The sequence below is a fragment of the Pogoniulus pusillus genome, chromosome 1, assembly GCF_015220805.1.
Source record: "Pogoniulus pusillus isolate bPogPus1 chromosome 1, bPogPus1.pri, whole genome shotgun sequence".
NCBI lineage: Eukaryota > Metazoa > Chordata > Aves > Piciformes > Lybiidae > Pogoniulus > Pogoniulus pusillus.
The window spans coordinates 10,776,389-10,801,655 of record NC_087264.1 but is presented as its reverse complement, the minus strand read 5'-3'; the positions used below and the strand labels follow the sequence as shown (position 1 = coordinate 10,801,655).

General features: G+C 37.9%; 1 protein-coding gene across 5 annotated transcripts in view; it reads left to right on the top strand.

Moving 5' to 3' along the window:
• The window catches only part of KLC1 (kinesin light chain 1), a 46,888-nt gene extending 22,560 nt beyond the window's left edge, over positions 1-24,328 (top strand). For 2 of the 5 annotated variants that reach the window (XM_064165852.1, XM_064165781.1), the window contains exons 4-16: positions 546-624; positions 2,190-2,415; positions 2,941-3,028; positions 3,690-3,791; positions 4,438-4,611; positions 4,743-4,842; positions 5,694-5,743; positions 5,837-5,904; positions 7,429-7,537; positions 11,010-11,171; positions 17,132-17,262; positions 21,598-21,664; positions 23,000-24,328. In XM_064165852.1, the coding sequence (XP_064021922.1) occupies positions 546-624; positions 2,190-2,415; positions 2,941-3,028; positions 3,690-3,791; positions 4,438-4,611; positions 4,743-4,842; positions 5,694-5,743; positions 5,837-5,904; positions 7,429-7,537; positions 11,010-11,171; positions 17,132-17,262; positions 21,598-21,664; positions 23,000-23,065 (1,422 nt within the window). In that variant the 3' untranslated portion in view covers positions 23,066-24,328. Of the gene's footprint in view, positions 1-545; positions 625-2,189; positions 2,416-2,940; positions 3,029-3,689; positions 3,792-4,437; positions 4,612-4,742; positions 4,843-5,693; positions 5,744-5,836; positions 5,905-7,428; positions 7,538-11,009; positions 11,172-15,740; positions 16,380-17,131; positions 17,263-21,597; positions 21,665-22,999 lie in introns of those variants that run through there. The other 3 variants (XM_064165922.1, XM_064165997.1, XM_064166081.1) reach the window with 3 other exon arrangements.
• Positions 24,329-25,267: the final 939 nt, after the last annotated feature.

Sequence of the window (25,267 nt, the reverse complement as noted above, 5' to 3'; positions counted from 1 at the left end):
AACTTCCTCCTAACATCCAGCCTATACCTACCCTGGCACAACTTGAGACTGTGTCCCCTTGTTCTGCTCGGGACAATTGCAAATTGCAATCACAGCTGCAAATTCTATTATTTGTGCAGAAATTGAGTAGTCAGAAATTTGGGTCTATTATTCCTCTCCCTTTTGCATCTCAAAGTGCATTTGTGACTAAAAATGTACAGCAAGCAGTTCTGTATTCAGTAGTGCTCACTCTTCTTTGGGTACTTTCATTAGGCATAATGTCTCTGTAAGAATAGTAAATGTGGTTTTCTGTGCTTAAATTAAGACTGAAATCTGGGAGACCTGATTTCTATTCCTAGCTCTTCTGAAGGTGTCCTGTATTGTTTTGGGACAAAATGTGTAAATAAACTTGAACATAAGACCTTCATAAAACCTCTATAAGGAATGTTATTCTTGCCAGCTCCCAAGTTCTGGATGTGAGGTTTTCCTTTGCCAGTGCTAATTTGGACTGTCTATGTCTGAGATTTAAGTGTAACAATTTGTTTGGGTTTGGGGTTGCTTTATAGGAGGATAAAGATACGGATTCTGCCAAAGAGCCATTGGATGATTTATTTCCCAATGATGAAGATGATCAAGGACAAGGAAGTAAGTGTACTTCAAGTTACTCTTGGCCACAAGGGCATGTTGCTGTCCCCTGCAGAAATTGCTGTCCACTAGAACTCCAAGGTCTTTCTCCACAGAGCTCCTTTTTAGCAGGGCAACTCCTAACCTTTACTGGTGTCTGCTGTTATTCCTCCCCAGATGTAGGATACTGAACTTGTCCTTATTGAACTTAATGAGGTTTGCCTTCACCCAGCTCTCCAGCCTGTCCAGATCTCATTAGATGGCAGCACAGCCTAACAAGGTATTGGCCACCCACCCCTCCAGTGTTGTATCATCAGCAGACTTGCTGAGGGTACACTTGATCCGCTCATTCAGGTCATTAATAAAGATATTGAGCAAAACTGGCCTCAGTACTGATACCTGGGGAACACTGCAGGCCACAGGCCTCCAAATTGACTCTGTGCCACCAGTCACAACCCTCTGAACTCTGTTGTCAAGCCAGTTTTCAGTCTACCTCATAAGTACACTGTATTTTTGATAGCATAGTAATGCTATCCATAGCCATCAATAGAAGGAAGACTTAAAGAGTTCAGAACAGGTTAGTGTTGACCATGAACTCCCTCCTGAGCTCGTTCTTGCTTCCCTGTCTGTATACTGGTGTAGTCCATCTACCTTATTTTCCAGTTTACCGTGTGTCAGAGTTCTCATGTCAGTGATTTCCTTGACCTCCAGGAAAAGCACTGAAATACTTTAGTGCTTTGATAGGCAGTGGTTGTGGGCGTAGGCTTGAAATTGTATGGTTCCACTGATATGGTATAAGGCTCTCACTTGCTCTTAGAGTGGGCTTTTTGCTTAATAGAAAGCTGGGGTCACAGCTGGAGCCCTTACCCTGTGTAATATCTAGAACTTTATGAAAATGAGTGAGAGGATCTTTTCTCAGGCTTTCCAGAAATCTCCCAGGTGAAGATAGAACAGCTTGTAGGTTTTGGAGTGGAGTGGAAGGGTGGGAACTGAAACAAACAAAGGTTAAGACCTACTGAAAAATAAGTGGCTAAGCCTGAGAGTTAAGTAAAAGCAAAAGCCTGACGCTGGCTTTGGTGTCTCAGTGCCATTTCTCTTGCAACTGTTTTAATCCTTTATGTGCCAACCTTAAGTACTCCTTGGTATACCAAACTAAGTGGAACAAAAAATAAGTATGTTTAGAGAATGAGAATAAAGGAAAAAGGACAAATAGATTGCACTTTTTTGCAAGTCTTTGACTTGTGTATGTTCATGTTCCTTTCTGTAAGGAGAAGTCAAGTATTAGTGCAAAATTGTGATACAACCTGAGAATTGTTAATGATTTCCTGAGCTGAAATAGTTTCCAGCTTTCTTCATTGGTTTATTACATTTGACCTTTTGAGCTAATAGACAAGAATACAACACTGAACAGAGTAAGAAGAATAAAATAGCCATATTTTCACTGCTCAGGATGGCATGACTGCTGAGAAGTATGTTTTGTACTGGAGAAATAAAATTAATCGAGTCTCATTTTGTGTCCTTGGGCAATAAGGTTAGATGTTTTAGTTAGTCTTATCTTAACTTGAAGTTTTGTTGATTTATTTCAGTTCAACAGCAGCATAGCAGTGCAGCTGCTGCTGCCCAACAAGGTGGCTACGAAATTCCAGCAAGATTAAGGACCCTTCATAATCTTGTAATTCAGTATGCTTCCCAAGGTAGATATGAGGTTGCTGTACCTCTCTGTAAACAAGCTCTTGAAGATCTGGAGAAGACTTCGGGTCATGATCATCCTGATGTTGCCACTATGTTGAACATACTTGCTTTGGTGTACAGGTTTGTATACTGATATAAATATCAGTTAAAAAGATAATATTTGGCTACAACTTGTTCAGAGTAACACTTTTTTGTCTGTTTTATTTTCCTTTCCCTGTTTTCTGTTAAAGCCCTCAAGAGGTTCCTGCTATATTTAAGTCTCTCTATATTTAAATATAAAGTCAAACAAGTTGCTGCATTTTTGCCTGTGCCTTTTCTCTGGAAGTGAAGCTGGGTTTGATACTTTCTGGTTGGTTTTTTTTTGTGGGGGGGGTTGTTGGGATTTTTTTTTTTGACGGTGCATGTCTTGAGTATCCACTTCCAGATAATCTGGAGGTGTAAATTGGACAGCAGTGTAGAAGTAGTACATTCTGGACCTCAACCAGCAAACTACTGCTACAGTCTTCAGCTTTTCCTGACTTCTGAACGTATTCTGAATTAGTCTTCTTGTGTACTAGCATCCTTAGGGCAGTACAAAAGTCACCTTAATTTTTACTACTTTCCTTGCTGAATTCCCATTGTTAATTATGATTCTTTACAATTTAGAGACCAGAACAAATACAAAGATGCAGCAAACCTCCTGAATGATGCCTTGGCTATCCGTGAAAAGACCTTGGGCAAAGATCATCCAGCGGTTTGTATACGTGCAGTATCATATTGTAGTTCTGTTTTTCATGGATTTTTTGTTTCAGCTCATTCTAATATTAAACTCAACAGGAAGGTTTTTAAGACCTGGCTTATCTCTAAACAGTACAGGTAGGAGGCCTCTTAGATATTTGAAGTACCTTTTGAGCACCACAAATGAGTTGCACATACTTGATTTTTGGATTGCATGGATTTTCTATGGGAAATACTTGGTGAAGATTGTTAAATCATGTTGTTAAATTCAGGTTGAAGGGATACTTCTGATCTGCTGCTTTTAAATGATAATGTAAATCAAGCTTTTGCCATGGAACTGTAAAATTAATGTGATCTCTTGCTTCATGTAGCCTGTGTGAAGCAGAGCAGCTCTGAATATAGATGTGAGAGGAAACTTTCTAAGAGAAGAACAAATGGAAGGAATGTATGCACTAAAAGAAAATTCCACAAAGGAAGCAAAAATATTTCACTATTTAATTTTTTCCCTTTCCTTGCTCGTATATGGATGTGTCACTAATCATTTCTTCACCTGAAAATTTCTGATGGTCAACCCTGTGCATGAAAAATGTTCAATCAATGTGTTGCATATGTGTTAATTTGTCATATGTTTGCATTAGCAAATTCCAGTGTAGTTACTATTTCTGTACTGTTGGCAGGTGGCAGCAACTCTAAACAATCTTGCAGTACTTTATGGTAAGCGAGGAAAGTACAAAGAAGCTGAACCATTGTGTAAGCGAGCTCTGGAAATCAGAGAAAAGGTATGGGTAAAAGAATACAGCACTTTCTGAATGCTTGGTGGTTGTTTTCTTTTTTGAGGGAGACTGCAAAGTTAAACAATTCTTCCTTAAGTTTTGGTTGGGTAGATCTGCCAGATAAAGCACAGACTTCACAATGCCCTAGTAGTTAGCACTGTCTGAAATTCAACACAGTAGTGAATTCCAGTAGGCTACAGAGCTGTTGGAGCACTCAGGGTATATCCTAAATTCTGTATTTGTAAAGAACTTTTTTTTACCTTTTTCCTTCCCTTTTGATAGTTAAATAATGTTGATTTGACAAGAGCACTGGAATTACAAATGAAACATCATATTTTGAGGTTGATTATTCTGTGACTATGTGGATGTTTATTGTAGTCTGTGAGGCTGAATGCCTGCATATTCAGATTTTATGCTGTATATATATATGCTGTATATAATGTTGTAATACTGCTTACATTATTAATTGTTCTGCAGCACTTTCAGTTTGCAGGAGAGCTGACTGATGTTCATATATTTCAAATGCAGGTTTTGCTTCTCTCATCCTCATGTGCAGTTGACAAGGAGTGCAGACTAACACATGCTATTGCTAAATGATGCATTTCTGAACCCCGATTCAATCGGAGAATGTTTTAATGTGTTTCTTTTCAAGGTCCTGGGGAAGGATCACCCTGATGTTGCCAAACAGCTCAATAACTTGGCTTTACTATGCCAGAACCAGGGTAAATATGAGGAAGTTGAATACTATTATCAGAGGGCACTGGAAATTTACCAAACTAAGCTGGGACCAGATGATCCAAATGTTGCGAAAACAAAGAACAACCTGGTAAGCCTTTTATAAAGAAAATCTAAGATTGTCTGATGAAATGCATCTTTATTCAGCATGTGTTTTATTTATCAAGTTAAATTAAACTCTGTACTCATACCTTTTGGGGGGTATTTTGTTTTTTTTTTTAGGCCTCCTGCTATCTAAAACAGGGCAAATTTAAGCAAGCAGAAACTTTATACAAAGAGATTCTTACTCGTGCTCATGAACGGGAATTTGGCTCTGTAGATGGTAAGAAACTGAGTCTCTAGAGCTTAATGTGTGATTATTATGAAACAAAATCTTCATTAATCTGAAGTTAATGATGTTCTAATTAAAGTTGTTGCTTGCTTGAGGCAGACTTAAAAAATGGGATTATAAATGCATTGAACTACATTCATCATAAGAAAGTGTTTCGATACAGTAGTAGCATTTGATTGAAAAGGAGAGTTACTCTTACATGAAGTAGACAGGATAGGTTTATATTTTATTGATTGCATTTCAGTCATCATTTATCATAAGCCCAACTAACCCAAATGTCAGTAGTTTTATGGCAGCAGAAAAATGTATGCCACTTTATAGTCAGAGAAAATGTCAGTGAAGGATTTTTAATGATGTCATAAATACATTGTTTATGAGTCCTCTGTTGAAGAATGGGGAAAGCAGCTTTATATTGTGAATTTCACTGTATGTTAAAAGTTAAATGCATTCTATTAGTTATAACTCAGAGTGAGGAATTTGCATTGCATTCCATGACAGCAGCATATGCACCATTTAGTAGATGTCAGAACAGTTATTATGATAAAAGAAATAAATGCATATTTTCTAGCACAGGAGTAGGCACGTGGCAAATCGGTGGCAGCACATACTTGACTTCAAAGCTTCTCAGAAGTAACCTTTTCTAAGTTCTAGTAAGATTGAAGACAGAATTGTAAAACTATAAAAGAAGAGGTGCATGAGTTGTTTTTTTGAACTGCTGCTTATACTATGGGCAGTAAGCATTTTTGTGATGGTAATAGTAGAATTTCCTGGTTCACAGCTTTTATTTCAGAATAGCTTCTAGTTTCTCTACTTCTATAAAATGCTTTCTTCTCTTTCATCAGATGAAAATAAGCCTATTTGGATGCATGCAGAAGAGAGGGAAGAATGCAAAGTAAGGGCATTGTCATAAATATTTTTTGTATCTTTTACCTATTTAAGTTGCAAATCAGTTATTGTTTTTCAACACTACTTTTCTTTTAATTAGGGAAAGCAAAAAGATGGCACATCTTTTGGGGAATATGGTGGCTGGTACAAAGCCTGCAAAGTTGACAGGTGGGTAGGTAATTTCTTTACAGGATAAACAACATGGCAATACCCAGTGTCCAGAGGTGTCAGATTAAAGCAGTTTTAAAAGTGAAACCAAACAAGCTGCTTGTTCAGGACTTAAAAAATGGTAGTGTTAAAAATTCAGGCTCCAAGATTGGGTTTCAGGAACACAATAGCAGTTTTCAAGTCCTGAGGCTGCTTTTAATCTAGACTGGTTAGATCTAGTAAGTAACATAAAAAATCAGCAGTTGTGTTCTTGGCAATCCCTCACATAGAATAGGTCACTTTTGTTCTTTTATACCATTAGTTAGCATACATGTGCTCCCTGCTCCAGCAAGGTCTCTAGAGAGGGCTAGAGGCAAAGAGGAGGGTAAGTAACTGAGCCTCAAGTTTTCTGGCTGGCACAAGGAAACAAAGTTAAACTGCCACAATTCAGCATTAGTTTTCTAAAGCATGAGTAGTATATATTTTTTGTGAGTGAAAGTATTTACTTTCAAATGGAAGAGAAACAAGGACTTGAACTTGGATTATACTTGGCAAAATACTTTCACTTTGCATGAATTTTGTTCCTTAACTGCCTTTTTTAATGTGCAGGTGGTAACCAACCTGCACGTACTAATGCTCAGTGAGAGATATTTTGCTTCCTCAGTGTTTGAATTCTTTATATTTACAAGCAATAGAATTTTTGTACTGGTGAAATCTGCTCTTTTTTCCTCCGTACATTTTGTTAGTTTGTTTTTCATGTAGTAGTTCATTCTAATGCATGAGGAGATCTTTTCTCTGCTGTTACTGGAGCAAAATGTCACACAACAATACAGTGACTGAGGTAATTCTCATTGTGTCGATGAAATAAAAATGTCCTGTTGGAGTGTGAGATTTGGTAATGGAATATGTGATTTTGTTTCTGGAGGCTTCAAAATTACTCAGTTGGAAATGGTCAGATTGAGCTAAATTTTCACCTTGAGGTGCATCTGAGAATCTCAAGGACGCAGCACTCCAGTTTTCTCTTGAGTGAATCTAGAGGCTGGTTACTAACTTCCAGTTTCAGGGCTGTTGACCGCTCATAGTGAGACCTATGGAGTTGGAAAAACCTGTTAACCCTCTTCAATGTACATGAAGTACAGCAATAGAACAAGGGGACACAGTCTCAAGTTGTGCCAGGGTAGGTATAGGCTGGATATTAGGAAGAAGTTCTTCACAGAGAGAGTGATTTGCCATTGGAATGGGCTGCCCAGGGAGGTGGTGGAGGCACCGTCCCTGGGGGTCTTCAAGAAAAGACTGGATGAGGCACTTAGTGCCATGGTCTAGTTGATTGGATAGGGCAGGGTGCTAGGTTGGACTGGATGATCTTGGAGGTCTCTTCCAACCTGGTTGATTCTATGATAGTATATTTCAAGAAAGACTTGCAGTATTTTCTGTGATTATTTAATAAATACTGCAGTGATTTAAGTTTTTATTAGTTTGTGAGCTGAGTTTGGTGTATGTGTTTATGATGTATATAAAAACTATTTTTATGTGTCTTTTAAATAGTCCAACAGTAACAACTACCTTAAAGAACCTTGGGGCACTTTACAGACGACAGGGCAAGTTTGAAGCTGCTGAAACATTAGAAGAGGCAGCAATGAGATCTCGTAAACAGGCAAGTGTGAAATTTTGTGTTGATGATATTTCTGCATTGTTGCTGTGCAGATTTGCTGCTTCTCTATCTTATGCACATAGAGAATGTAGACTTTTCTAGCTATTCAGTGTCTAGTGCTTGCTGTCATCCTCTAATTTCAGCCTGAATTGCTAATAAACTGATAACATCTTAACGCTTGCAAACTGGCTAATTACTGGGGCACTGGCACCATGTACGAGAGATGTGATTCAAATTGGAAGTGAAATTAGGCGGAAAATAGAAGAGAGGAAAATACTGCGTTGGCCAGCAGGCCTCAATTGGCTACATGTCCTGGGAGAGAGACTAGCTAGGGGAGGGAAATGGAGATTTTCTGCTGAATCTCCTTTGCTGTTAATGCTGTTCTATTTTTAGTAAGGAGCTGTCAAAGTTACAAATGTTCTTTTTCTGCTTAGAACTGATTGACTGGCACAAACCTTTAGACCATTATAAGTGTATCACTTGCTGTTTCTTTAACAAACCCATGGGATGTATATTACAGATTGAATGGGGACTGTTAATCTTGTGATGTGGAGAGGTTCTGTGCTGTCTCTCACAGCTCTCTCTGTGCTCTCAAATCTGCTGTTCAAGTAACCCTTTCTCTGACTTAGAATGTGGGAGAAAGGTTGTTTTTGTTGGGATTTTATTGTTTTGTGTTTTTCCTTTGCCTTTTTGATTATTTGGTATGATGTCTTTTTTAACAATATATAAGACTAGGCCAGCAAATGTGGCTTGTCAAGGTTAAAATGGAAAAGCAAAGCAAAGTACAAGTGAATTAAAAAAAAAACTTGGAAAGTTAAATCTTCATTTAATTTTTATGCAATGGTAAATGAGATAGTTACATTTTTCTCTGAAATGGTTTGTTTTGTGGTTTTGTCTGGGTTTTTTCTATATATTTATGTAAAATTCTAAACTCAAATTCTGCTTACAGGTAAACTGACTTAGATGATGGACCATATCATTATTGACAATGTCCTGGTTATACTGTTTAATGAATGGTACTGCAGTGTTTGATGTATGTAGACTTCTGGAAAAGGGAGATAGCAGAAATGTTCCTGGCAAAAACCTCACCCTCTTCTAGTGATATTAGCAGCAGTTTTGTTTGAGAGAAGGTGGCATAAGTTCTTAATTCTACAAAAAATGATGGAAAACTTGTGAATGTTTGCTACATAAGAGGAAGGAAACTGGTAAGAGGAAGCTATGAAACTGGGAGAAAAAATCTTCAGCAAGGAAAACTGAAGAGTCATGGGGAAATAGTTGATACAGATACTTTATTTTACTAAGGATGACTTTCACATACTTTTACTGAAGGTTCATTTTCAGTGTGTCCTCATTCAAATGTGACTTGAAAATAAGAAATGAATACACACTGCATCTGAACATATTTTCTTTAGTTTTTAATTTCATTGTTGCCCCTGCATACGGTCATTTTTTTCCTGTGAACAGAGACAACCATTTTTAGTTGCTTAATGTAGTAGTAATAAGAAGACTGGAAGGAAACTTAGCATGAAGTTATGTTTGTTCTTTTTTTTTTTAAATGTATATATAAAAACCCAAGCCAGAGCACCAGCTTTGCAAGTTGTTATTTTTACTAGGAAGCTTGGAATTGATTATTTGGGAATTATTGATGGGAGGGTCTTGCTATTAGAGAATTCCTCTGTTAGAGTGCCTGTTCAATCAGTCTACTTCTGACTTACCTGTGCCACTACAAAATGTTTTTTTTTTTCCTATAGAGCCTGATGGAGGTTTGCTGCTGCTATTTGCTTTGTTAAGCATGCTTCAGATTTTCATTGGTGCATCACATACTCCCTATACCATTATACCATAATGTATCACACTACACACACAGCACTAGATTGGGACGTGCAGGAAATGAGACTGTCATGCTAGCAGCATTTAACACTACCTTTCAGTTTCCAACCGTTAAAGGAGGACAGACAGGGTGAATGCATTTCCCATTTTGAGCTAAAGGCAAAGAGGTACTTTTGTTCACAAGTGTGGAAATGCATCAATCCTTCACAGCTCTCTTCTCCTTCACGCTTGTTTTGTTTGCTTTAGCTCCTGGGATCTGTGTGTGAGGCTCTGAATACTGGTGAGGTTCTTTGTCCTTTATCTTTCGTGATAGAATGAAACAAACTGGGAAGGTGCAGTTACTTGACCCTCCTTTCTTTCTTTATTTTTAACGTGTGAGATAAATAAGAAATGATAGCTTTGGAACAGAGCCTGGAGGTCCATGTGTGATACATTGCCTCCTTAGTAGAGAATTTGAATAGTTATGTGCTTTTTTTGTGTTCTGTGCTGCTAAAAGGATTGTTGCAAAAGCCATTTTGAGCCTATGCTTCTCTACTCTTGGAAGAGTTCTAGACAGTTTTCTGCTCTTTGCATCCACGTGGAAGTGAACATACAAAGTCATTGTTTTATGCTTCCTTGTGTGTAGAGTTACATTAGGGAGGTCTATTCTCCTCTTCAGTTAGTGAAAGGTAGCTGTTCGGGAACCCAGAGCCTGATTTTTATGTGCTATTAAACAATCTTTTCTACTTATTTATGTAGTGTGCTTTTAAGCAGAACTGTGGTATAATTCTCACTTCCTCTATTATGGTAGACTTTATGGATTTGTCACACAGATCTCCAGCTGCATTTGCTGATAATGCTGTGTGGTGAAATGTGCAGGGTGTTTTCTTACATGTAAGGCATTCAGCTGGGATCACTTCTTGCCACAAATACCATTTATGGTGTGGAGAGGTTTATCGTAAAGATGGCAAAACTAAAAATAAGCATGATTTGAGCCTTATTGTTTGCTAGCTTCTGTGTTTAAGATTTTGCCTTTGTTTTTAATGTAGGGTTTTCATAGAGGATATTTCAGCATTTCTAAGATATTTAAAGGATTATTTGGTAATGGATGGTCATTTTTTAACAGAAAGTAGATGTATTTTATTGACCACATATGTAGCCTGTTCTACTAAGAGCTTATTTCTATTTGATTTCTTTCTGAGGGATAAATGACATTACTGTCATATGTCAGTGTTTTTAAATAATGCAACCACTATCTTAGGTATTAGATATTCAGACACCTGCAGTGTTCTTTCCAAATGTGGATGAATACTGCACCACTTGATAGGTGAAGAACTATGATTACATTGACTGTCTATGATCTATAAATTGTTTGAATATTAAGCTGGTGGTTAGATGACTTCAGCTAGGTGAAACAAACACCATGAGGTTTTAGCAAATGTAGGGAACAAGGAAAAGAATGGCAAGTCACTGAGTTCCCAAACGACCAAACTATCCACTTTATGCTGTGTTGTTTCCCACAGTGTATAAAGGGCAACTCAACTGCCCTGTGAAAGCAGGATGGAGTTATGACTCGATTTGACTCAATACTATTATTGTGTGTGAGCTGTAGATTAATACAGCTTGTAACAAAATGAAACCTTTCCCCACTTTATCTAATTCTCAGGGTCTTGACAATGTTCATAAACAGAGAGTTGCTGAAGTGCTGAATGACCCTGAGAGCATAGAAAAAAGACGGAGCCGAGAAAGCCTCAATGTCGATGTGGTAAAGTACGAGAGCGGTCCCGATGGAGGCGAGGAAGTGAGTATGAGCGTAGAGTGGAATGGGGTAAGTACAGTACACAGTTGAAAAAATAGCCTAGATAAATTGCCACCATAACAAAAATGGTTGTCCATGCACCAGCCTACCGTGTGTTCAGTATTTTCGTGGATGATCTACTTTGTATTTTGCAATCCATTAAGAAATGATTAGCATTTTGTTCCTTGTAACCTAAAAAATGGTAATAGTTAAACATTTTAGAACTTCCTTGCTGTGGTTGTCCCAAGTGCTGAAATTTCTTGAAAAATACCAAGCAGTTGTATTTAACTCTGAAGTTGTTTAATGCTGATTGAGTGTCCTGGTGATGGTCTGGTTTGCGGTTGCTTGTCAGTGTTTTCTTTTTACTGGTAGAACTATTCTGGCAGTTAACTAATGTTTGCCTTTGTCCTTTTGGTGCCATGTATGTCCATATTTTAAATGTTCCATTGAAAATACAAAGAATGTTTGCTGTGGAGGTGTATTTTGTGTTAGCAGTTTTAGAGTAAATGAAAGTGATCAGTCTAACACTAAAATAACTACAATCTCCTCCTTACCTCCTTACCCAATGTAACTTTTCATGCTGCTGTACAATCTATTTTAAGGGGCAGTGCCCTCACATAACAATGATAGTAACTTTTATGTTTCTTAAGTGAATTACTAATATTGCTTCCTACTCTTAAAATTTGCTGGGAAATTGTTCCTATTTGTTCCCCATATATATTTGCTACACTAATTGCCATAAAATAAAAACATATATATAGTGATTACATATGCATTTTTCTAACCCTTATTTTTGTTTAATTTAAAACACAGTGCAAGCTTTCAATTATTAATGTGGCTTATGTAGTTGCTTGCTTCTGTCACCAGCTTTCCCATGCTTTATCCCATTGCTGGCAATGGGATGTATATTGCACTGTTAACTAACTCCCAGCTGCAGCTTTGTTAGATCATGAAAGTGGTGTTGCCTGCTTTTGCTTTATGGGAGGGGAAGTAGCCTACTTTGCAATATTGAGTGTTCTGAAGTTTCATTTCTCTTGCAATAGCAATTCCCATTTTTTTAGCCATATGAGACAAAGTTTAGCATTCCAAAGAAACCTTGCTAAAATTCATACTGCTTTTGTCTCAAAGGAGAATGTTCTTTCCATCTTTGCTTTTGTCTCTTATTGTTTTCTTGGCATTGGTGTTTTCAGTGCCAAGGCAGTCAATCAGCATCTCTTGTGAATAACACTGCATCATTAATAAAGCCAAAGTAAGGTTGGATAACTCCTTTTTTATAATTCTCATTTTGCCCATTCAGTGTTAGAACTGTGTACTGTACTCCTCCTTTAATTTTTGCTTGACTTTGCATGACTGTGTTCTAAGTGGATGAAACTTTTTTCTATTACTGACATTAATGAAACAAGCATGCAGGGTTTGGATTTAAAGGGCCTTTTGTGGAAAAGCAATAGACAGTATTTCTAGGTCGACACTTGAATCAAACTTAGTGATAAAATCTGTTGATTTGAAAACTTAAATTTTGACCTCTCAGGGCAAACAGACTTCTCTCATTTTTAGCATGCTGAAGTGAGATTGTTTTATTCTTCTTTTCCTTATTTCTATTTTTTGTATTATGTGTCTTACATAAAGTGGGCAACTCTCTCTCCCTCTACCCTGCCCCTGGTGTTCCTATCTCAGTGCTGTTCTTTCCTCTACTTCATATCATGTAATTGTTTTTTCACCCTTGTGTGTTCCCTCCAGACAAAATATTCTGATTCATAAAACAGTTTGGTATTTTTTGTTTTTTTTAAATCAGTTACTTCTAGAGGCTGAGTCTGAAGAGAGGCTTGCCTTTTGCCTTTAAATTATTATGAAGCAGTCAAGCTGACTCTGTTTCTTACCTGTCAGAGAATAGGTAGTGTTTGTAAAACAACAAATATAAAAAAAAACCCAAACACCTAACTTGGAGGCCTACTGATTGAATTCCATGTGGAATTCAATCACTAGTAAACATTTTATTCTTGGAATTAGTGGAATTACCACCCTTGGAAGTATTGGAAGAACAGGAAGATAGAGCACTTCCAGACACGGCCTAGTGGTCATGGAGGTGTTGGGTAGAATGTTGGATTTGGTGATCTTAAAGCTCTTTTCCCACCTTAATGATTCTGTGATTCTACAAAAGAACTGAAATACCTACTGTAAGCAAATTTGTCATTAACTATTAAAATGAACGTGGCTGAGGCTCAGGTGCATGTTTATAGGTTCTGTATAAATGCATCCCTTAAAATGAACCATAGATAATTGATTGCAAACAAATATTTAGTCTTAAAAATTCAGGGTAAAAATATCAAGATTTTTATTCCTTAATTTGTTGGTATATTGAAAATTACAGTGGATATCTCTAATTGCATTTGCTTCAATTGATCTCGAAGCCAGTTTCAGGGCAGATAAAAATTATGGTGTAATAATTTAAGATAATGTTTTTAGTATGAGGAAATACCTTTTATTTTTCTAAGCTGTGTGCTGCAAAAAGATTGTGGGCCTGTCAGACTACTTTGAAGTGTGATATGAAAGCAGTGAAATCACTACCACAGATAGCTGGTAAGAGTCACTTTTCCTTAATGTGAAGTGTGAGGCAGCCAGAGCAGCATCGTAGCAGACAACTATAAAGACAGGCAATGATATGATGGGGAGCTGTAATAAAAGTAATAAAGTGACTCATTCTGAGTGACATAAAAATCAGCACTGAAACTTTGCCACAGACATGGCTATGTCTGATTTTTTTATAGTAATAAAGTGACTCTCATTCTGAGTTAATTGGGAAGTTCAGTGTTTTTGTTTCAGATTGGAAGTATCCAAAAGTTTGTCTGCTTATTCCTAATGTGCTGGTTAGCATAATGAAAGTTCACAGTATCACAGTATCACCAAGGTTGGAAGAGACCTCACAGATCATCAAGTCCAACCCTTTACCACAGTGCTCAAGGCTAGACCATGGCACCAAGTGCCACGTCCAACCTTGCCTTGAACTGCCCCAGGGATGGCGACTCCACCACCTCCCTGGGCAGCCCATTCCAGTGTCCAGTGACTCTCTCAGTGAAGAACTTTCTCCTCACCTCCAGCCTAAATTTCCCCTGGTGCAGCCTGAGGCTGTGTCCTCTCATTCTGGTGCTGGCCACCTGAGAGAAGACAGCAACCTCCTCCTGGCCACAACCACCCCTCAGGTAGTTGTAGACAGCAATAAGGTCACCCCTGAGCCTCCTCTTCTCCAGGCTAACCAATCCCAGCTCCCTCAGCCTCTCCTCGTAGGGCTGTGCTCAAGGCCTCTCACCAGCCTCGTCGCCCTTCTCTGGACACGCTCAAGCATCTAAAGTTATGCTCTATATCTACCAAATTTGTCTTGTCTTTGTTCACTGGGTCCTTATCACTGCTACAGCATCACGATTTAAGACCGTAGGAATAATGAGCCTTTGCACTCATCTACTACTTCTAATCAGAGTTTAGATTTCAATTTATTCAATCCTGCAAAGATGAAGTGTTATTTTTAAAAGAGAGAACAATATGCACAATTTAGCTTGAAACATTAGCAGTTACATTTTGATCTTGTAATCACTTGGTAGCAAGGCATTTTGCCATTTGCAGGAATCACTTTAATTGTTCATTCCAGTTGCTTGAGAGCTAAAGGCTCTCAAGACTGTTATCTTAATATTATCAGTAATGGTTTCTGTACTTAACACTGAGAGTGAAAAGCATGTAAATTGAACCACGACTTGCATTTAAAGGTGGATTCTTTTAGCTGCCTTGCTTCATTAGAAAAGATACAGAAGTTTCCACTTGGATTCTGTATGTGTGTGTGTAAGACATACACAAAATATTCATGAGGTTAGCTGGATTTTAATTCTTTAAATGAATGAAGCAGAATTTTGTCTGGAGGTTAAGGGAAAACATTTTTCTTCTCGTAGTTTTGTTTCAAGGAAAGTTCCTGACAGAAGTTAAAGCTGAAATGAATGCACCATGATTTGTTCCTTGCTTCTGATTTTTTTTTTGGTTGTTTCCTTTACTTTTGTGTTAATGTCAACTGAAACCAATCAAATCCTTTCTCTGTTTACAAAAATGTAATACTAAAGCTGCCCCTCTTTAAAGATGTTCTGTACTTCATACAAATGCTACCTTAATATGCAGCATCATTCATGCTCCTCTGTAAGTTGTGTGTCCTGCCTTAGTCACACAGGCAAAACTGTCTAAAGATTAACCATTTGGTAATTGCAAGGGCCTGCACATTTTCCTTAAACACAGTTCAAATCACAGTATCACAGTATCATCAGGGTTGGAAGAGACCTCACAGATCATCAAGTCCAACCCTTTACCACAGAGCTCAAGGCTAGACCATGGCACCAAGTGCCACGTCCAACCTTGCCTTGAACTGCCCCAGGGATGGCAACTCCAGCACCTCCCCGGGCAGCCCATTCCAGTGTCCAATGACACTCTCAGTGAAGAACTTTCACCAGAAAACACCAGAAACATTTGTTTGACCTAGAAATACTGTAAATATAACTGTTCAAAATTGAAAACTGTTGATTTTTCCCCAACAGTTTCATTCAGTTTTTCTCTCTCCGTTTCTGACAGGCCTAGATGCCTTTTGTGATTCTTATACTGTCTCCTGCATGACGGGCGTGCACCATCTTCAAGCTTTAACTTTTCTCTTCAGTACTGACTGCTGTGTTTTAGCAATCCCCTTAAGAGTCTTGTTAGAGCTACACTTCCCTGTAAACTGGCCATTCCTTCAGTGCTGGTGTCTCTTTTGGTTTTCTATTTCTGTACATGTGTAGCTTTGCCAGATATGTATCTAGTCATACAAAAAAATGTTATTACAACCATTTGCTGTGTAATACATTAGTCAAAACAAAACAAATACCAAACAAGTTACAATGAACTTTAATAAGTAGCTGTTCACTATGGAAAAAAGGTAGTTAAAAATATCACACAAGGTATTATTGAAATGGCATGATGGTGATCTTTACAGGAGAAAAAAACCAAACCAGTAAAAGGCATGTTCTCCAAGTGCTTTAAAATGTATTTAGAGACCTATTATATGGTTAACATCAATATGGAACTCTGGATGTCTTCACTTAAGATTATTCTAAAGTAGCATTGCTGTTTAGTCTTTGTGTGAGATTTTGGCAATTATGCTTTTCTCTACTAATCTTGGTGTTCAGTGATTTGTGTACTTGTCTTTCTAACTTCTAATAAACTCACTCCAACTCAGGTGTCTTTGTCTGCTTAGTAGTACTTTACTTTCTTCTTTTACAATTCTCCTCTAACAATCACCTAAGGTTTCTGTGAAATAGGAAGTGATCACTTCTAATCTTACTAAGCCTCTAGGTTCAGGGTTGTTATTTTAAGAGTAAAATAAAGAATTGTGGTCAGCTGGAAGTTTTTTTGGATCCCAACAGCAGTGGAAAACATGAATGAAATGTATGAAAAAAAAAAATAATTCCCTTGTGTTTTAAGTTTTCTTTGGTGAAAGTTAAAATGAAGCATCGGAATTGAGCCGTTCACACTTCTTAGCAGAAATGTTTTTGTTTAAGGATTTTAGGATTAAACAAACATGTTTGCAAGTCATGTAGAGTAGAAAAAAATAAACCCATTTTTTTTCCTTAGACTGTTGGAATGCTTTTGCTTGAGGCTTGTACCGTTAACCACACTGCGCTCAGGAAATGGTAGCAAGGCGGTGGTGAATGGTTTGACTGCTGCGGTGGGGTTTCACTAAATTTGAGTTATGGCTTGGGCATGTCTTCACCTTTGGGAAACCATTGTTACAGTTTGGAAGGAATCCTTTTGTTTTGGTAAAGTTACAGCTACCTGATGTCCTGTGTTTAGCTAATTGTACCAAGTAATTATTAGCAATCTAAACCCCCCCCCCAAAAAAAAAAAAGTCAGCGGTGAAATGCGTTTGAGGCAGGTTTGGGGGAGGGCAACAAACTCCTGCACTTTCACATGTGTTCAATTTTTTTCAGGATGGCACTGGATCTTTAAAACGCAGTGGTTCCTTTAGCAAACTTCGTGCTTCCATTAGACGCAGCAGTGAGAAGCTGGTTAGAAAGCTGAAGGGAGGAAGTTCACGAGACAGTGAACCAAAGAACCCAGGGTAATTATCTATTCTTAGCTGTGCTGGTGTGCCCTCCTTCTGTGCCCCCACTGTAGCCTAGGGCAGTACTGAGGACAGTGTATTCTTTGCTTAGCTAACTGCACATTGCAGAGATTTCTGTCTTAAAATAGGAATTGTATTTGCTTTTAAGAGTTAACTCAATTTTAACAGTGTTTTTTCCCCCCTCTTTCTACTGCTTCAGCCATTCGAAGAACAGAAAAACCTTGTAGAATTATCAGTAAATGTTTTTTACTTGCAAAAATTCTCCTTTTCACACAGCAGTGCTAAGAAATGTTTCTGATTTTTACAGTAAAAGCTTAAATACAGTAAACTCACAAGTAATATTCTTGATATATTCCTGGTATAACTTCATACATTGCTGTGGGTATAGAGAGCCCTTTTCAGTTTCTATTTTGGAAAATCCAAGTTTCAGAGAGTGGAGGAAAATGTTGAAAGCTTCAACCTAGTTGTGCATCTCACTAACAGTTTGGCCTCAGTGAAATCAGTGTGAAGAATCCAAAACTAATCTGACTTCTCACTCTTTCCTATTTACCCTATGATTATGGATTTGGCTCTACATAATGCTTCTAATAAATCCATGAAAATATTATTAATATATTACCTGCTGTAGAGAAGTTGAAACATTAAAAAAGCACTACTGTTATTGATAATAGCATTGGTGGGTGTTACCCTCATCTCCATCATAATTGCTGTCAGTTTGGCAGGACTTTTTCCCCTTACTGTGTAAAATTTGAACTCCTATGGTTGAGAGGAAGTGTTAATTTCAACTTACACTTTGAAACAATTAAACTGGAGACCTTGGAGTATCTTCTGATGGAGCAGTTGTATCTATGATTAATGTAGTAGATGATAATGGTAGTGCCTGGGACAGGGATCTGGAGACAGATTCAAACTGATTCATTAATTAGTTTTCACTGTTGACTGCCAGAGACTTGATGTTAAAGGCACTGAATTAAATTCAAGGTCAAAAAATACTTTTGTGGGTCTTGTTGCATTATTAAGAACTGCCTCTGAGATGACAGACCAGGAGTAAACTGACAAGCATGTGATATAGAAGCAGAAAAGACAGGAATGTCAAATAATTTAGGGAAAACAGGCAAATGCAAATGAAATAAAAGGGATTCCTTTGCCTTCAGTATCAGCATTTTTACATGTTGATTTTCTGTTCCTGTTCAGCTCTGTCCAGAGTTCATCCACTGTAGTTCAGGCATATTCTTGCATGGATAGACACATCCATTCGTAGCTAATTTTGGATTTTTTCCTCATTTTTGTGAGACATGGAAAGGTTTTCAGTATCTTAAAAGCTTATCATCTATAGTAAGTGGAGCTAACGTTTTTTTGCAGGTGAATTAACTGTGTGATTACAGCTGTAGAAAATGATGCTTATGTATAACTGAAGACATTTGGTTTTGCAGTGTGCTGTAAGAACTCCTCTGCCTTTTTGTCTGCACTTTAGTAGTGTTACTCCATTAATGTAGAAATGACCCACCCACATTAACATTAATTACAGTGCAGGGCCTGTATCACCAGAATTCCTCATCTAAAGATATGAACCTGTATCAATTTTGAAGATAAAACAGTGGTTTTCTTGCTTTCCCTTTTTGATAAGATATTTTTGTTTTTCAGATGTCACCATAGTTCTCAAAGAGTAGTTTAATTCTTAAAACTTGTCATAAGCATATTGCATCGACAGGCTTCTATGTAGATATGCATGTTGTGTGTAAAAGACAAGTAAAAACTGCATTTTCTGTTCTTGTGAAATACAGACCTTTTAAAACCCGCCAATATAAATGAAGATTTTAACAACAAATGTAAAGATTCCTAGTGTTAAACATCAGTTTTGTAGATCAAGAAGCATGGCTGTATATATTGGTGTTCCAAGAAGTAACTTTGATTTCTTTCTCTGAGGAAACTTTAGTAACTGGTTTTGCTTTTTAGTTTTTAGTAACAGGAATATTCAGACCTTTTGGTTTTACTGGGTCTAGTGGCTGAATATTGTAATACTGACATAACAAATGTATCAATCATAGAATCAGTCTGGGTTGGAAGGGACCACAAGGGTCATCTAGTTCCAACCTCCCTGCTATGGGCAGGGACACTCTATCCTAGATCTGGCTGTCCAGAGCCTCATCCAGCCTTGCCTTAAACACCTGATCACACACATCTTTTTTGTTACGAAGTCAGCCACTCTAGGTAGAAGATTTATCTCCCTTCCTCTTTAGAGTACACCTCTGTACTCCCTGCCTGTGTCTCTATGAAGACTTTTTTTCAGATATACACCTGTTACTTAACTCTGTGCTTCTCTAAATAGTTATTGATAGTGTGGGTGTGGTTGTGAATCAGGAAGACTCAAACAGAAGTACATCAATATCACAGCATGAAAGAAATACTTAGTTTCCATGTTCTTGCTTGATAAAGAAGGTTAAAAGGAATAAAGTGGAAAACTCATCAGAGAAGTTGATTCTTTAAAGTTGTGCAAAAGCCACTTTGGCAAAGAGCAAATCCTGTAAGAACTGTTCTTTGAAACACGCTACTTGAAGCATGGCATCAGGTGTTTTTCTTCTATCATATTTCAGAATTCAATAATACTTAAAGCTGCCTTCATTAATGTTAGGTTTGATTTTTTGGGATTATTTTTCACTTTTAAAAAGTAAGATTTGTACATCAAGAAGGAAAAAAAAAACCACTTTTATTATTGCTGTTACTTATGCACAAGAAACAACTTCCACACGCTACTTGTGCAATCCTTCGTAAAGTGGAAGGAATTAAAAGTACATTTGCCAAACTAAAGGTTCTTAATTATGTTTATTAAGAAAAAAACCCAAGCTAAACCACACCCAAAAACTAAAACCCCAAACCAGCCAACCAAAGCAGTATCTCATGGGTGATGAAAAGTTTTGGGGGGGTTAAATTTATTGGCATTTCAGCAAGAAGCTAAAGTACTTGTGTAAACTTTTACCTGTAGATTTTCTATTTCCCTGTAATGTTCTCCATAAACTTCTCTGCTCTTTTGAAGAGTTGTAGGTAACTCATTGTGTTTTACAGATTAACTGACTTCCACATATAACCTCTGTTGTACATGTTTCCTTGGATAAATGAGGTGTATACCATGCATGAATCCTTGCTTTGTTGTTGCTAACACTCATGTCAAGTATTTTAAACTGTGTGCATTCTAGCTTTTGAAATGCTGAGCTGTAGTGCTAGGCGAGCTTCTGTTACGTGGCAGCTGTTGCCTGTGTTCGTTAGTGTTTTGGTTCATTACTCTGCTGAGCCTTTGCTTTATGAAAGCATTTAAAACTCATGCTTTGTTTTGACAGTCTTGCTTCAGTAGAAAGAAAAACTGGTTCACAGCTAATGTGATCTGTATGGATAAACCTTTCCATGTTATTGGAAGGCACTGGCCAGTTGTCTATAAAGTTTTAGGTAGTCCTCGTTTAGTAGTTCTGACATAGTTAAAGAGCTAATGAAAAACCAAAGCAAACAGAACATTCTAAGTAGGATAAAGGACATCAGGCATTCCAGTTGTAGTCAGCATGCTTCTAAGAGTCTTAAGGTTCATCTTGAATTCCATTACACACTTTAAAATATTCTTGTTAAATTTAGTATATGTTTGAGAAATGTAGATAAAGTATTAGTCCTTGTCTCAAACAGCAGGAGATACTACTGTTAATGCAGTGATATTGTGATTGTCATTAGCTCCCGTACAGATAATGAATGTCCACTCCCTCTTACCTGTTGCTTTCAATACAGTATTCCAGGATTGTTGTTACCAATGCTCAGAGCTGAAAGGGTTCATAGCAGCAACTATTTTTAAAATAGGTCCCAGAGATTTACCTAAACAAGGCAGAAAGTACTAACCCAGTGTTTGTTGTAGCTTTTCCAAGACCCTGCCTACATGACAAATTTATTCATGTTTCACATTTTTTTCCCTCCCTAAACTGTCTGAATATTTCAGTGCTTTTATACAAAGCTGCATAAAATGAAAAGTGAGAATTAATTGGCTGATTAAAAAATTATGATAAGTGTATTAACTTGATATGCTTTTAAAATAAAGATTTTTTTTGAGCTGAGTTGCCTGAAATGTTTAAGCTCTAAGGAGCTTGCAATTCCTTTGGTTTTATATGTAATTTAGAATGAAAATAAACCTAACTTTATGTAGTTACCTTAAAGGGTATCTCTCAGACCATCAGGTGGGGGCATTGTTAAAACTCCCTTAGCTGTGCATTGCTCGTTGTGATACTTGTGGTTTTAGAGCTGTTAGTTTTCAGCTGTTCTGATCGGTTTATCCTTGCATGTTCACTGTCCTGGTTGCAGCATGAAGCGTGCCAGTTCTCTGAATGTTCTTAACATGGGTGGCAAGGCTACTGAAGATCATTTTCAAGTAAGAAACCCTACAATACTCTTACAAAACTAGCTATCATTAGTAGGGTTGAGATTAAAAACAGAAAGTATGATGAATAATAGAAGAACAAACTCCCAGCGATCGACAAGATCCTACGTTAGTAAGATGTTAACAGCACGTGCTTAAGGCATCGTTCCGTAACACTGGTAAACTATGCTTAACTTTAAGCAGGTGATTAAGTCTGACCAATAAAGAGCATTGACCTTTATGACATTAAGCAATATCTGGCTTTGAGCTCCTGTTACAGTGGATATGAATCCTTTAGAATCTTGTGTTCTTGTAAATGCCACTTAAAAATACAAGAACTTTTATAAGCACTAAGTGATTGCCCCATTTATTGCAAAGGGCCAAATCTTCTTAACTGCTCTGTGTGTTCAGATCCCCTTAGATGTGACTTCACTTGTTTCAGAGGTTGAACAGGAGAAGTCTCTAAAAGTTTGTCTGATCTATGTTACACTTCTGCTAATACAAAGCCTCCTTATTTTGCTTCTCTGTACATGGTGCGCGCAATCACTACTCACCATTTCCTGGTGTTTCCTAATAAGTCGCTGTTTCTTAGATTGTCCAATAAGCTAGCAGTGTTCTGCATTCTAAACACTGTGTGCATTTACTAACACAGTAACTACAACTAATTTTAGGAGGATAAAATGCTTCTGTACTAATGAAATTGTACTTAAGGATCTTCATTGTGTAGCAAGAAAGCCCAAACCGTATGGCTCTCATTTCACTGTTGAGTGGCAGAAAGGTGTCGTAACTGTATTATCTCTAGTCAGCATACTGCAGTTCTCTGTGATGTGAAGCATGTGCAAAACTTTGCTTAGAGTGAAGTTCAGCCAAAACCCAAGAAAATCAGGGTAAAATATAATTCTTTGCAGCAACAATGGCAGCATGTCCCTAAACTACCTCCTTCATGGATAGTCAGTTTAACTTCCAGAAGAGTAATTTATTGTGTACACAGCAGTATTAAATCAGTTCTCAGTTTGTGGTTCAGCCACTATAGACACTCATGGCAATTCCCATAGATGGGCTCTTGCCTCTCTGGTAAGCCTTGGGTCAGGACTGTAAAGGATGTATATATACATTAACAGGAGACCTTTTCAATATTGCTAATTAAAAGTCTGGGGAAAATATGTTTATACAAAGAAGATTGGTGAGAGTCCCTCTGCCCAACTTGAACAAGGGTCTGTTCTCCATAGTTCCTTGTATTTATATGTTCCTGTTTGTTAAAGACAGTAATTGTGTGTATGTGTGTTTGTTTGAATTGCCTGGACATCTGCTTAATTTATTTGTTTGGGTTTTTTCCCCTTCACACAGGAACGAAATAATTGTCTGACAGATTCGAGAGCTCTGAGTGTCAGTCATACTGATTTGGCGCATTGAGATTCTTGGACAGAAGCTAGCTAATATTCCTTTGTGAATAAAGAAGCACTGAGACCTTCAAAGCTTTGGTTCCTCATCACTATGTATAGGAACACCTCCTTTATAGATGTTTTATTTTCCAATGGACTGCTGTTTTTACTTTTCTACGTAGGGGTGTTTTTAAACACAGCATTCGTGGGTGTTCTCTGCTGAAGGAAAACTATATCTTGCGCATTGCACTGCTCCCATTCATGCTACTTAAGTTGATTTCTTTCATGGCTCTGAATATTACAGCAGCCAAAAAAGGAAAAAAGGTAAAAATACAAACATATTTAAAGCATACCAAAATGTAAAGATGTTTTAAGATGTAGGCAAAACTAAATCTGTAGCAGGAGATATATACAGTGCTAGAATGAAAGAAGGATAAATGTATATGCATTGCTGTATATATTCAGATTGAGCATACTGTGGTGGTGATGCTTTCCTCTGCACCACTACTTGTAACATTAGAAACCTGAGCTGGCAAAACAGCACTTAGCCATGGCTTGCTTAACCACTAGACTATTAAATCTTAGAGATGGCTGGGGTTCCATCACCTATGGATAACATGAATAGCAATACCTGTGACTGTAACTTTGATACTTACTGATGTAAGTCTTAGGGCACAGTAGTTGGAGTCAAGATGGTTCGTGTTGATCAGGACAAATGGCACATATGTTGACCTTTACCTACAGTTGAAGAGTACTGAAGCTTTGGACTGCAACTGTCCTGGAGCAGCTGCTGTTGCTCTTGGGGAAACATCAAGCCTCAGGATTTTCTTGCTTGTTCACTGGAATTCACAGTCCCACTCTGTTTGCTGAAAGTGCTCCATCATTTCTTTATGCTGATCCCAAATCTTGCCTTTCTCCGTGATAGCTGATGCAGCAGAAGCAGGAAACTGCATGCTAGGCTGTTACACTGTGGAGAAGCTGCTGTGCAAAGGACCACTCAAATCTGAAGGGCCCCAGTGGAAGCTCTAGATGGCTGTAAGTGGCAAGGAACTCGCTTGGCCACATGTCCATGTTAAATCCACTCATGTTAATAAGTATGTATGCTGTCTGTATACAGGACTGCTGCTGGAACTATCTATGTTTTAAGTATTTTATAGACACTAGTACCTTCCTCCTGCTTTTCTGTAAAGCTTGTCATTTAGTTAATTTTTTTTTTCTTTTGGTAAAAATTGTTACTTTTGTGAGGTTGGATAAGAAAGTAAAACAAAAACACACCTATGTGTGTACAAATGTATTTGTGGTTATAGTTGTGAGCTGGAAAACACCGAATGGAATTGAACTTTGGGAAAAGCTGGACTATTCATTCAAGGTTAGCATCAACTGAAGGAGGTAAAACATAGCGACATAAGCAAGTTCTAATATATGAACAGGCTGTGAAGAGTCATTAGAATTAGTCCTTTGTAGGAATACGTGACTGGCTTTGCATCTGGTTTTGAGTTACAATACCTGATGCAAGCAGTTGTGTCTGTAATGCACTTAACATGTTTACCAGGAGGTACCTTATTAGCATCTCTTTAAGGAAAGCTGTGTGTGGTGTGCCTGCTATAGAGACAGTGTAGGAACGGGGAGACATGATGCTGCTAACATGTAGAGGTTTTAGCACAGAGTAGTGCAATTCATTAATGAACTCGAGCAAGAACAAATTGTTGCTCAGTTACCTTAACAATATATACTCATGTAATGTAGACTCTTGGGTTTTAATCTTTTTATTAAGAGCTTTTTATATTAAAAAATACATAATATATATACTACTTTTGCCCCTATAGAAAAACATGTTATATGCACCCATTGGTTAATTCAGTTCTTTGCACAAAGCCTGACTGCGCTGGCTTTGCCCAGGGATCTCTGCATCAGGTTGCCATGGATCCAACTGACAGAAGAGCCCTGCTGCAGCCTTAGATTCCCTGAACAGCTCCTGCCAGTGGCTGTCCTCTCCCACTGACTGCATGGCAAGAAACTCACTGCAAACACCTCTCACTATCAGCCCATCTCACACCAGTATGATACTACTGCCATAGGAGTGGCTCTGCAGGCCTTGGAACAGAGTTCTGCAGTCAGTGTTTCATTTGGAGACCATTGAGAAAGTCTGGCTTCCCAAACCCCACAGAACTGCTGGGACACAGAACTCACTCTGGTAATAAGGAATCACTTAGAAAACGAAGAGTGTGTTTGC